The following is a 14,068-nucleotide window of genomic DNA, read 5'->3' as shown; positions in this document are numbered from 1 at the left end:
AGTGCAAGTAGATAAATAGGTACCACTCTGGTGGGAAGGTAAACGGCGTTTCCGTGCGTTGCTCTGGTTCGCCAGAAGCAGCTTAGTCATGCTGGCCACATGACCCGGAAGCTGTACGCCGGCTCCCTTGGCCAATAAAGCGAGATGAGCGCCGCAACCACAGAGTCGGCCACGACTGGACCTAATGGTCAGGGGTCCCTTTACCCTTTACCTTTTTACTCTTGAAATGGCAAAGTCAGGATTTAGCCCATTAACCAGCTTTTCCCAGACTCAGGGGGTTTTTTTGAGCAGGAACTTGGGGAAACTGAGTTCCTTTAACTTTTTAAAAATTAAATAATAATAATAATATGTTATTTATACCCCACCCACCTGGCTGAGTTTCCCCAGCCACTCTGGGCGGCTCCCAAAAGATTATTATTAATAATTATTATGATAAAAGTGATAAAAGATCAAACACTAAAAACTTCCCTGAACAGGGCTGCCTTCAGATGTCTTCTAAAAGTCAGATAGTTGTTTATTTCCTTGACATCTGATGGGAGGCACCTGATGTGGTGGCGCCTGCCCTGTGGAACGCCCTCCCACCAGATGTCAAGGCAATAAACAACTATTTTACTTTTAAAAGACATCTGAAGGCAGCACTGTTCAGGGAAGTTTTAAATATCTGGTGCTGTACTGTTTTGAATAATCCGTTCGGATGCCGCCCAGAGTGGCTGGGGAAACCCAGCCAGATGGGCGGGGTATAAACAATAAATTATTATTATTATTATTATTATTATTATTATTATTATTATTACAGTTATACCTCAGGTTAATGTTGCTTCGGGTTAAGCATTTTCGGGTTGCACTCCGCGGCGACCCGGAAGTAACGGAACGGGTTACTTCCAGGTTTCGCCGCTTGTGCCTGTGCAGACGCTCAAAATGATGTCACGTGCATGCGCAGGAGCGGCGAATCGCGAATCGCGACTTGCAGACGCAGGTTGCGTTCTTTTCAGGATGCGAACGGGGCTCCGGAATGGATCCTGTTCGCACCCAGAGGTACCACTGTATTTTTACTATAATTATATTTGCCCCCTGCTGCAGCCACAAGCAGAGGACCACCCTGCCGTCCGTACGGCATACATAGCAGCGCACACACATGCGCCGTACGTAGTGGCGCTGCGCATGCGCTGCTGGGCGGTTTGCCCCGCCCCTCAACACACCGCACCGGGTGCCGAAGAGCCTTCCTTCATCCCTGGCACAGAGTGTGAAATTTCAAGGCCAGGATGCCCACGCTACACAAGTTTGCCCTCTGCGCTCACCTGACTGCAGGAGGGCCTGGAGGACAACGCTGTTGATCCGAGCAAGGCAGGCAGAGAAGGAATCCTCCGTCCTAAGCAGTGAGGCAGCAACGTCTGTGATGCTCATGTCCTGCCAGGGATCAGGAAATAGGGGAGAACACAAAAGACTCCAAATTAGACCGGAGCTGCAAAATGAGAATAAAAACCAGCCACCCAGCTTGCTGTTTATGAAGCCCCATCCCAACCCAAGTAGCCTGAACCACGTTGAAAAAATCAAATTCGCAAATCTTTATTGGCATATACAGTGGTACCTCAGGTTAAGTACTTAATTCGTTCCGGAGGTCTGTTCTTAACCTGAAACTGTTCTTAACCTGAAGCACCACTTTAGCTAATGGGGTCTCCAGCTACCGCCGGAGAACAATTTCTGTTCTCATCCTGAAGCAAAGTTCTTAACCCGAGGTACTATTTCTGGGTTAGCGGAGTCTGTAACCTGAAGCGTATGTAACTCAAGGTACCACTGTATACAAGATTCCAGCAGGGTTTGGAGCAATAAAAGAACTCGGCATAATCTGCATCGGACACTTAAGTTAACATTGTGTAACATTCACAAATCTTCATTGCGCGTTGCAGAAACCTCCATTTTTCAGAGACACAGTTGATGGAATCTTTCGAGGAGTTGGAGGTGGCGTTTATAAGTGGTCCACATTTCACAAGCACACAGTAAGGTTGGTAGTACAATAGCTTTGTAAACAAGCATTTTGGTTTCCCTGCAAATGTCCTGGTCCTCAAACACTCTGAACTTCAGTCGGGAGAAAGCTGCACTCACAGAGCTCAGGCCAGGCATAGGCAAACTTGGCCATCCAGATGTTTTGGGACTACAACTCCCATGATCCCTAGCTAACAGGACCAGTGGTCAGGGATGATGGGAACTGTAGTCCCAAAACATCTGGCGGGCAAAGTTTGCCTATGCCTGGCAAAGGTGATGCTGGATTTCTGCATCACTGTCGGCCCTTGTGGAAAGATAACTGCCCAACAAGTTGAGAAAGGGGGACCTACGCATTTTTCATCTGGCACAGAACCACTTCCTTTGTTACCTTAATAGCCCATCGCCTCACCAGGAAGCTAACCTGGCTATTCCAGGGATTTCTATCCCTGCTTAGATTTTAACACTTGCTGGATACAGGGATTGGAAGGGAGCCCAAGCATACAACCTAAACCCCCTTTTTAAAAAAGAACAACAATAAGGACTGGCAACACTTTTCCAGAAATGAATATTTTCCTATTTCAGTGTTATAAGCCTAGCTCCCCCAATTTGGTGCCCTCTGGGTAATGTTGACCCTTTGACCGTGTTTACTGACAGCTGGTGGCAGTCATAGCTTGACAAAATCTGTAGGGGAGAAGGCTACTGGGGAAACCCATTGCAAAACCCAGCTGAAGAAACACCACTGATTCAGTGCCATTTTTAGAAAGCTTTTTCTCCAGAAGTGGTATGATTAATGTGGAAAACAGGAAGCTGCAGCTTATGATGGTCAGTTGATAAATTAACTTTCATTCTCCCCCACGGTTTGCCACCAAAAGGATATCGGGAAGTCCTTTGCGATGAGCGAAGGCAAATCTAACAGGATGGGAGGAGAGATATTTTTGCATATTCAGGGTACCAGTAAAAGAAATGAACTACAGTGCCATGATTTTCCCCCTCCCTGCTTGCTTCTACTTAGTGGGCTCCCAAATTAGTCCTCAGTAGCTGCAGTTTCTATGTGCAAAAGCCTTTGACTGTGTCGACCACTATGGCAAGTTCTTAAAGAAATGGGAGTGCCTGATCACCTCATCGGTCTCCTGAGAAATCTCTATGTGGGACAAGAAGCTACAGTTAGAACTGGATATGGAACCACTGATTGGTTCAACATTGGGAAAGGAGTACGACATCATGCGAAAGGCTGGGCTGGATGAACCCCGAGCCGGAATTAAGATTGCCGGTAGAAATATCAACAACTTCAGATATGCAGATGACACAACCTTGATGGCAGAAAGTGAGGAGGAATAAAAGAACCTTTTAATGAGGGTGAAAGAGGAGAGCGCAAAATACGGTATGAAGCTCAACATCAAAAAAACGAAGATCATGGCAACTGGTCCCGTCACTTCCTGGCAAATAGAAGGGAAGAAATGGAGGCAGTGTGAGATTTTACTTTCTTGGGCTCCATGATCACTGCAGATGGTGACAGCAGCCACAAAATTAAAAGACGCCTGCTTCTTGGGAGAAAAGCAATGACAAACCTAGACAGCATCTTAAAAAGCAGAGACATCACCTTGCCAGCAAAGGTCTGTATAGTTAAAGCTATGGTTTTCCCAGTAGTGATGTATGGAAGTGAGAGCTGGACCATAAAGAAGGCTGATCGCCGAAGAATTGATGCTTTTGAATTATGGTGCTGGAGGAGACTCTTGAGAGTCCCATGGACTGCAAGAAGATCAAACCTCTCCATTCTGAAGGAAATCAGCCCTGAGTGCTCACAGGAAGGACATATCCTGAAGCTGAGGCTCCAATACTTTGGCCACCTCAGGAGAAGAGAAGACTCCCTGGAAAAGACCCTGATGTTGGGAAAGATGGAGGGCACAAGGAGAAGGGGACAACAGAGGACGAGATGGTTGGACAGTGTTCTCGAAGCTACCAACATGAGTTTGACCAAACTGCGGGAGGCAGTGGAAGACAGGAGTGCCTGGCGTGCTCTGGTCCAGGGGGTCACGAAGAGTTGGACACGACTAAACAACAACAACAGCAGCTGCAGTTTCACCTGCCCTGCACCGAAAGGGTGTCGGAGAATTGCAACAGAAACAGAAACGGGAGTGAAAATTGCTTATGTTCCCCGACTCCTCCTATTTCTGGAATGCAAGTCAAACCGACAGATCTGCTGATATCTGCTGCTGTTTCTTCTTCCATTCTTTTTTGGTCTTGTTGACTTGTTAACAGAAGAAGCGTGCAAACATTACAAAAAGAAACAGAAAACAAAGATTCAGTCTTTTAAACCAGAAATCACCACCACCTGGAAGCACAAATGTACAAAGCAGCAGGGATAATTAAATATTGACTCGTAACCATTTTTTGTTGTTGAAAAATTCTCCAGAGAGCAGGGTATTTATAGAGTTCATGTAAAAACAACACTGTCAAAAGATCTATCAGTTGGAAGTTCTTGATTGAGCTGTGGTGGGTTAATAGGATAACGGTACAAAACAAAATTTATAGTAACTCAAATAATATGGAGAAAGTAAAGTTTAAGCGCGTGTTTAAATCGGGGATGCAAGGGGAAGATCAGAAGTCTTGACAAATTTAATCACAAATGGATGTACAAAGGAAGTATTAAGTTAAAAAAGGAATAACGGTTTATTTTTATTTCTCATTTTGCCTATAATATCTATTGTATACTTCTGTTATAAAGTTTTTAATCATTAAAGCACTCAAAAGAAAGAAGCAGGGGGAATAAAATAAAGAAATATTGACTCATAACAAAGATTCCCTTTAAAAATAACCAAGATATAGAAAAAGAAAAGTCTCATCCACTTGTGAGTTCCATCATTCTAGAGAATAAAGGTTCTATAGAGCGCAAAATACGGTCTGACGCTCAACATAAAAAAAACAACAACGAAGATAATGGCTACTGGGCCCATCACCTCCTGGCAAAAAGAAGGGGAAGAAATGGAGGCAGTGAGAGATTTTACTTTCTTGGGCTCCATGATCACTGAAGATGGTGACAGCAGCCACAAAATTAAAAGATGCCTGCTTCTTGGGAGAAAAGCAATGACAAACCTAGACAGCATCTTAAAAAGCAGAGACATCACCTTGCCAACAAAGGTCCGTATAGTTAGAGCTATAGTTTTCCCAGTAGTGATGTATGGAAGTGAGAGCTGGACCATAAAGAAGGCTGATCGCCAAAGAATTGATGCTTTTGAATTCTGGTGCTGGAGGAGACTCTTGAGAGTCCCATGGACTGCAAGAAGATCAAACCTATCCATTCTGAAGGAAATCAGCCCTGAGTGCTCACTGGAAGGACAGATCCTGAAGCTGAGGCTCCAAGACTTTGGCCACCTCATGAGAAGAGAAGACTCCCTGGAAAAGACCCTGATGTTGGGAAAGATGGAGGGCACAAGGAGAAGGGGACAACAGAGGACGAGATGGTTGGACAGTGTTCTCGAAGCTACCAACTTGAGTTTGACCAAACTGCGGGAGGCAGTGGAAGACAGGAGAGCCTGGCGTGTCCACGAAGAGTCGGACACGACTAAACGACTAAAACAACAACAGAATATGTCTCTTGAATGAGACAGACATTTGCTTATACTGGTGACCTTGAACGACCAGAGGGGCACCAGGGTGGTGATGCTAGGTTGGCTATTTTCCCCCTCTCCCTTTTCCTGCTGGGAAAAAAAAAAAGGCACAAGAGACTTCTCTTCCAGGAAAGATAAAACAAAAAACTCAACAGGTATTGAAGCCTGTTTGAAGCCTTATTGAAGCCTGGTTTGAGTTTCAAACACAGGAAACCAAACAAAGCCAGGTGTGATGCAACAGGAAAAAATGTGCATCAAGTCCATTCATAAGAAGCAGCCCCACGCCTTTCGCAAAATGGGGAACTTTCACAGCGGCCGTCATTTCATTCATTCACTTGTTCCATTCTTTCAGCCTTCCGCTAGCCGGTCCCAGCCAGACGTTGCTGGAATACAGCTCTCATCACCCCCAACTGTTGGGTCATGCTGTCTGGGAGCTAAACAGGGTCACTGACAGTCCCTGCCGGCAGGCTCACCATCTAATAGACGCAGCACAAAAGGAAAATGGAACTGGGAGGGAAGAGGTGAGAAAGCGAATTGAGGTACGATGCCTTAAAAGCTAAAAGAAAAAAGAAAGGGAAATGATGGAAGGATAATCCGCATCTACAGGACAGAAAGGGAGAAAGAACAAAGTCTTTTGAGGAAGAATGAGACCTTGGGATGGTGGAGCTGGAGGAGCGAATATTCTGGGCAGTGAGCTTAACACGAAGTAAGTATGTTTGCCTGCCATGGCTGGTGGAGAAAGGGCCCTGAAAAATCTCTTAATGTAAGGGATCTGGCACTCTCTCGACTGTGATGGACCACAAATCCCATTAGCCCTGACCATTGAGCATGCTGGCTGGGGGCTGGGGGGGAGTGGGGACCCAAAATCTGGAGGCCACCAGGTCAATGAAAGTTGAATATTTCAACAGTCACTGTTCAGACTTGACAGCAGAAGTCACCCCCAGTCCAGTATGTGACAATTTTTTAGGGGGGGGGGTGGACCTCGTGAGTAAAGTTTCAGGGGAATGATCGTCAATTGTCATATTTCGAAAAGAAAAATTCCTGACACCTGCAAAGTGTTGAGCTTTTTGGGGGAGACCACCCCCTTTTTTACTTTTACTTTGGGAGCTGCTTTCGCTGCTTTTTCCATCGCACTGCCATACATCCAGGTTTCCCCTGACATTTTGCCAGCAAGATTCCCCCCCTGACCCCATTTACACACCCGAAAACCAGAACATTTTTCTTATTCTATATTAGACCCATAACAGGAAGGAATATTAAGTTGGCTCTTGTAACAGCTGTTGGCTAAAATCAGGAAACATGCGAGACGTTAACCATGTTGCTGGAGTTGGTGAGACCCGTCTATGGTACAGATCTTTATTTCTTTAACATTGGGTTTTTTTGTGTGTGTGTGTGGGGGGGACCCTCAAGAAATTCACCTCTGCATCTCAACTAAAAGCAGCTTACAATAAATGGGTTTTCAAGGCCTGATGGAACCAAATGGGTATCGCTTGGGATTCTGGAGCCAATACCATTGACCTTCAAATTGAAACCTTTACAACAACTCTGCAAGGTAGATGGGCATTCTTCCTCCATCTCCAATGGTAGGCACAAGGCTGGGGGAAGCCACAACCTCACAGCCTAAGGCCGACAAGCAAGTTCATGGCAGAAGACAGATCTGCCACTGGGGACCTCTTGAATCAGAACTAGCCTTGAACACCACTCTAGACAGTTCCGGATGATATCTTCCTATATGCATAGAAATGTAAGGCTGTCGTCACGCAACACCCATTAGAGCATCAGGAGTGCATCTTCAGAATCCAGGATTTGTATGAAGGGGGAAGGAAAGGGGGAAGCAAAGTGGGTTAATGTAGGGGAAAACATAGGGGGCTGGTGAATGGAGCAGACAGGGGTATAGCCGTGTCTCTGTTTGTGTATTTAGCTGCGGTTCCCGCATTGCAATGGGTTGGACTAGAATGGGGTCAGCAAACTTTTTTAGCAGGGGGCCGGTCCACTGTCCCTCAGACCTTGTGGGGGACTGGACTCTTTTTTAAAAAAATAATAATGAACGAATTCCTATGCCCTACAAATAACCCAGAGATGCACTTTAAATAAAAGGACACATTCTATTTATGTAAAAACAAGCTGATTCCCGGACCGTCCGCGGGCCGGATTGAGAAGGCGATTGGGCTGGATCTGGCCCCTGGGCCTTAGCTTGCCTACCCATGGACTAGATGACTTTCAGGGTTCCTTCCAGGTCTCGTTTTTATTACACATTTTGTATTTCTGTCTTGTATTTTTATGCTGCGAACCGCCCTGAGACAGAATCCTAGAGTTGCTGAAATAAATGAACTTTTCCACGATATTCTAATTTTTTGAGTTTCACCTGTAGAAACCTTCATATACTCCTATCATGTGGCTTGCAATCTTCAATATAGGATCCCAAATATTATTTTTCCACTTGCAGGAAGTTTTATATAAGCATTAAGAAGTCGTTCTTCCATCCCCATGCAGACTGACTTGGTACACTCCTCTGGAAGTCTTCCACACACACACACACCCCTCCACCTACACGTATAGGCTGGTCCCCACCTATAACCCCAAAGTGAATCCTCAAGTCTCTGGCGAATGAGCAAGCCTTTCTCGCAGCCTTCCGGCTTAAGCCTCTCACCTGGTCCAGCCTTCCAGGGACGCCAGTCCCTCCCCATGACTAACTCTCCTGGCATCTGTTTACGCTGCAAGAGTTAAGGCTGGATTCCTTGGCCTAGCCGACCGCGGTAGGAAAGCTTCCATTCAAGCCCAAGGAAAGAAACGAAAGAGGTAAAAGGGAAGAAAAAGCAAGTTTCAGCACAGACAAAAACTGCCTCTTTCCGTTGCCAGGAAAACCTCAGAGTTCAAGCCCAGGGAGGGCGCCCCGCTGTCTCCCGGTTCTGAATGGGAGTTTCGCCTCTCCGGCACGATTCACATCGTAGGGAACGAAATGCAAGACACAGAGAGTTTCAGTCCTGGCACAGGTTTCCAGCAGAAACACTACTGCCTCCAAGCTGGGCGGCACAACAGAAGCGATCAATAGGCGTCTCCTCCTCCATTAATTTGTCTAATCCTCTTTTAAAGCCATCCAAATTGGTGGGCAGGACTGTTTCTAGTGGCAAGGAGTTCCATAGTTCGACTGCACTGCATTAAGAACGACTTTCAGTTCTCTGTCCTGAATCTTCCAACGCTCAGCTTCACTGTCCACTAGTCCTAGTGTTATAAGAGGGAGAAAAGCGTTTCTCTATACAGTGGTACCTCAGGTTTCATACGCTTCAGGTTACAGACTCCGCTAACCCAGAAATAGTGCTTCAGGTTAAGTACTTTGCTTCATGATGAGAACAGAAATTGTGTTCCAGCGCCGCCGCAGCAGCAGGAGGCCCCATTAGCTAAAGTGGTGCTTCAGGTTAAGAATAGTTTCAGGTTAAGTACGGACCTCCGGAACGAATTAAGTACTTAACCCGAGGTACCACTGTATCCACTTTATTTGTGCCATGCATAATTCTATAAACTTCCAGTACATCCCCTCTGACTCCAACCCCCCCCCCAAAAAAGCTGCAACTTTTTTCATAGAGGAAACCGCTTCATCCCTGTGATCATTTGGGCTGCTCTTTTCTGAACAGAAAGCGTCGGTGCCCACCAGTTGAGCCCAAACGCCACCAAGCACACTTCCTATTTGTGATTCTCAGAAAGTGCAGCCCAGAGGAATGCTGCCTCCAACTGAATGAGAGACTACTGCAATGCGCTTTACATGGGGCTGCCTTTGAAGGTGACCCGGAAACTACAACTAATCCAGAATGCGGCAGCTAGACTGGTGACTGGGAGCGGCCGCCGAGACCACATAACACCGTCTTGAAAGACCTACGTTGGCTCCTAGTACGTTTCCGAGCACAATTCAAAGTGTTGGTGCTGACCTTGAAAGCCCTAAACGGCCTCGGCCCAGTATACCGTATTTTTCGCCCTATAGGACGCACTTTTTACCCTCCAAAAATGAAGGGGAAATGTTTGTGTGTCCTATGGGGTGAATGCAGGCTTCGCGGACCTCTCCGCAAGCAGCGGGAGCGCTCCCGCTGCTTGCGGAGAGTTGCCTGCATGCTGAAGCCCGCGTGCGCTGAGCTCAGCGCGTCCAGGCTTTTTCCCTTTATTTCCCCCCCAAAAAACTAGGTACGCCTTATGGGACGGTGCGTCCTATAGGGCGAAAAATACGGTACCTGAAGGAGTGTCTCCATCCCCATCGTTCTACCTGGACACTGAGATCCAGTGCTGAGGGCCTTCTGGTGGTTCTCTCCCTATGAGAAGTGAGGTTACAGAGAACCAGGCAGAGGGCCTTCTCGGTGGTGGTGCCCACCCTGTAGAACGCCCTCCCTTCAGATGTCAAGGAAATAAACCACAATCTGACTTTTAGAAGACATCTGAAGGCAGTCCTGTTTAGGGAAGTTTTTAATGTTTGGTGTTCTATTGTGTTTTTATTATTCCGTTAGGAGCCGCCCAGAGTGGCTGGGGAAACCCAGCCAGATGGGCGGGGTATAAATAATAAATTATTATTATTATTCCAAGGAAAAACAGACAACAACGGTTCCACCTGACCTGTCAGGAATTGCTTTCCGACTCCAGATATGGCAACCCCACAGCAGAGAATCAGAGGAAAAGCCACCCAACTGAATCATCTCAAAAAGAGAACCTTCCTAATGCAATGCCACGCTGCTCAGTTCCTCGAATGCCACCATCCCCGATGCCTCAGAGGAAATGGGGGAAATCCACTTGGTGCTCTAGTGAGCAAGGCGCAAAAGAAGCGTCAAAACCAGGGTGTAAGGTGGCGCCCACAAGGGATCCTTGCAAAAGGTTGTCAAGGCCAGCTTGTGAGATTTTCTGCACGTATCTTGCTGTAGGTCTCACAGGCAGAAACCCAGACATACTGTACAACCAAATTCCCACACTGCAAATAGACGTCCTTTGCTTCACCAACTCTGCATTATCCCATGTGTAAAGGTAAAGGTAAAGGTAAAGGTAAAGGGACCCCTGACCATTAGGTCCAGTCGTGGCCGACTCTGGGGTTGCAGCACTCATCTCGCTTTATTGGCCGAGGGAGCCGGTGTACAGCTTCCGGGTCAAGTGGCCAGCAGGACTAAGCTGCTTCTGGCGAACCAGAGCAGCGCACGGAAACGCCGTTTACCTTCCTGCCAGAGAGGTACCTATTTATCTACTTGCACTTTGACGTGATTTCGGACTGCTAGGTTGGCAGGAGCAGGGACCGAGCAACAGGAGCTCACCCCGTCGCAGGGATTCAAACCGCCGACCTTCTGATCGGCGAGTCCTAGGCTGTGTGGTTTAACCCACAGCATCAGATGGCCTTGAAATGGTGCTTTAGATGTTAATAACTTAATTGTAATAATAATAATAAATAACAACAACTACTACTACTACTTTACCACACATCAGGTGCAAATGTAGGCTGCATACATGCCATATATTCAAAGCACATTTCTCACACACTCCCAATAATCTTGGGAACTGTAGTTTACCCCCACAGAGCTATAATTCCCAGCACCCGTGATTCTTTTTTTGGAGGGGGAGTTTGAAATGTATGGTGTAGATGCATCCACAGGCTTGGGGGGGAAATCTGCCAATTTCCATTTTTTTTAGGTCCCCCCCCCCATTTTTTCCAGTGTTAAATTTAGTGTTCCACACTCCTGCAGCAGCTTGCAGGTTTTTAAACGCGTCAGCATTTTCCAAGCGCACACATTTGTGCTAGCAATTCCCCCTCCTACAATTCATTTCTGCATATTATTTTACCGTGCTCTCCCATAACATACCCATTATGGCACACATTTCCTGGCCAAAGAGCTGCCCTGCAAAATGGAGAGGGAGGGCACCTGTAGTTTCACGTTACGGTGCAAATGGAATTGAATTTCAACCCCCTATACCCGTCCAGATGCCTGGCACAAGGTAGGGCGAAATATCACATGCTTCAAAAAGAACAAAATCCAATAGCAATAGATGGAGGGCGTGTCCTTTTCTCCCGGAATCCTAGAAACTCAGCAAAGCTGAGGGGCAGACAAAAGTCAAGGACTCCTCTGCGCAATGCAGAACGTGCGGAACTCGCTGCCACAAGGTGCCGTTGGTGACGGCTACTAGCTTGGAATGCTATAAAAGTGGATGAGACAGAAATCACAGAGGAGAGAGTATGTTCCATCTCCATGCTCAAAGTCCACTGAATTCCAGGAAGTTTGTTGCCTTCATGTCCTGCCAAGAACATCAATAAGGTCTTGGTGGTAAAAAAAAGAAGTAAAGGACCCCTGCACGGTTAAGTCCAGTCAAAGGAGACTATGGGGTTGCGGCACTCATCTCGCTTTCAGGCTGAGGGAGCCAGCGTTTGTTCACTGACAGCTTTCTGGGTCATGTGGCCAGCAAGACTAAACCGCTTCTGGCGCAACGGGACACCGTGACGGAAACCAGACCACACGGAAACACCGTTTACCTTCCCACCACAGTGGTACCTATTTATCTACTTGAACTGATGTGCTTTCGAAATGCTAGGTTGGCAGGAACTGGGACCGAGCAACGGGAGTTCACCCCATCGCATGGATTTGAACCGCTGGCCTTCCAATCAGCAAGCCCAAGAGGCTCGGTGGTTTAGACCACAGCGCCACAGTCTCAGTGGATGAGGCCAGTGGTCCCTCTATTTCAGCATCCTGTTATTGCAGTAGCCAACGAGATGCCCATTTACAAGAAGGAAGCAAGCGACAGTTCCTTCTTAATGCATCACTCCCTCTGGAATAGCCATACAGCCAGACTCCTCCACAATACAATCCTCTCTGTGAGTCTACTCAGGAGCAAGCCACCTGAATCCAATTGGAGGAGGTATACTCCCAAGTAAGTATCCTTCTTCCCCTCGCAAGCACTGGTTAAACCGGGATACACATTTAAGCCAATTCGGCCAACCTAGACTGCATCATCCCACGCTTAAAAATAACAGGAAAACCGCCTTTGATTTGAAATAGTGCATTGTAAAAGTTTTTAAGAAAAGGAACCAGCTGGGCAAACCAGCCTCCATTGCGTCCACATCCTAGGTGACTCCTATTTCTAGCAATCTACAGGCTGCCTGTTCATCAGAAAGCAGTCTGCGCATGCTCTACAGTCCTGTTACTTCAGAAGAAGCCAGGCTTGAATTCAACTCGGGCTCCTTGCCTTCAAGAAGAGAGGGCAGTCTAATTCACAGATGGCCCGATTTCACAGGCTGAAGCAGTGAGGGGTCTCAGTCGCTACTGAAAAATCCCAGCTGGTCAAAAGGGGGTTGGACTAGATATCCCCTGGGGCCCAACTCTACGATTCGAAAAAAGAAGACGGAAAAACAACTTGCCTTATATTGAAAGCAACATAGCTTGCGTGGTTCGTTGCCGGCGGCACCTCTGAGCAGTTCTGGGCAGCTTTTCATGCCTGGCTGTTTAGGAACCTGCAATGCCACTCCCGCCCGCCTCCCACTGCCAAATTTCCTTTTCTGTTCAGCTGCAGATCCTGCTTCCTGGATGACACACACACAACACACACCCGCCGCAGCCCAGAGGTACGATTACAAAACCATCCTGGGCAGAAGGTTTCAAGCCAGCCGCACAATTCGTTTCCTCCTTCGTCCCGCCTGTTTACAAACAAGCCTTACTGCCTGCAGCCTGGCGAAGAGCAAGGATTTAGTTTTAAAAGATCGGGAGCCTGGGAGGAAGATTTAGGCCAGGGGTCAGCAAACTTTTTTTTTTAATAAAAGAAGAAGATTGGAACATGTTTATTGAATATATGGGGGTGGGGTTGTGTATATTTGAAAACATTGACAGCATTGAGATAAATTCAGTGTAAAGAAGTTTAGTTTAGTTTATGTAAAATATGCAGGGATTTATGTTATGCAAAACAAACCATGGAAAGAGAAGAAGGGAGATCATTTATATTTTAGGGTTGTTTAAATGAATACAGCGGTACCTCGGGTTAAGAACTTAATTTGTTCTGGAGGTCCATTCTTAACCTGAAACTGTTCTTAACCTGAAGCACCACTTTAGCTAATGGGGCCTCCCGCTGCCACCGCACCGCCGGAGCACGATTTCTGTTCTCATCCTAAAGCAAAGTTCTTAACCCAAGGCACTATTTCTGGGTTAGCGGAGTCTGTAACATGAAGTGTATGTAACCTGATGTATGTAACCCAAGGTACCACTGTACTCTAAATTGTAAAACAGAAAGGGAGCCGGTCCACTGTCCCTCAGAACTTGTGGGGGGCTGGACTATATTTATTTGGGGGGGGGGTGAACGAATTCCTATGCCCCAAAAATAACCCAGAGATGCATTTTAAATAAAAGCACACATTCTACTCATGTAAAAAAACACCAGGCTGGCCCCACAAATAACCCAGAGATGCATTTGAAATAAAAGGACACATTCTACTTCTGTAAAAACACGCTGATTCCTGGACCATCCGCAGGCTGGAT

The 14,068-nt window shown here is 46.7% G+C and overlaps 1 protein-coding gene across 5 annotated transcripts in view; it reads right to left on the bottom strand.

The window, feature by feature from the left end:
- Window positions 1-14,068, bottom strand: part of ALS2CL (ALS2 C-terminal like) — a 104,069-nt gene that overhangs the window by 45,476 nt on the left and 44,525 nt on the right. For 4 of the 5 annotated variants that reach the window (XM_080974019.1, XM_080974020.1, XM_080974022.1 and 1 more), the window contains exon 2: window positions 1,299-1,407. In XM_080974019.1, the coding sequence (XP_080830145.1) occupies window positions 1,299-1,407 (109 nt within the window). Of the gene's footprint in view, window positions 1-1,298; window positions 1,408-12,960; window positions 13,089-14,068 lie in introns of those variants that run through there. The other variant, XM_080974021.1, reaches the window with a different exon arrangement.

Source organism: Podarcis pityusensis (genome assembly GCF_964106645.2).
Source record: "Podarcis pityusensis genome assembly, chromosome: 12".
NCBI lineage: Eukaryota > Metazoa > Chordata > Lepidosauria > Squamata > Lacertidae > Podarcis > Podarcis pityusensis.
This window is presented reverse-complemented; position numbering and strand designations above follow the sequence as displayed.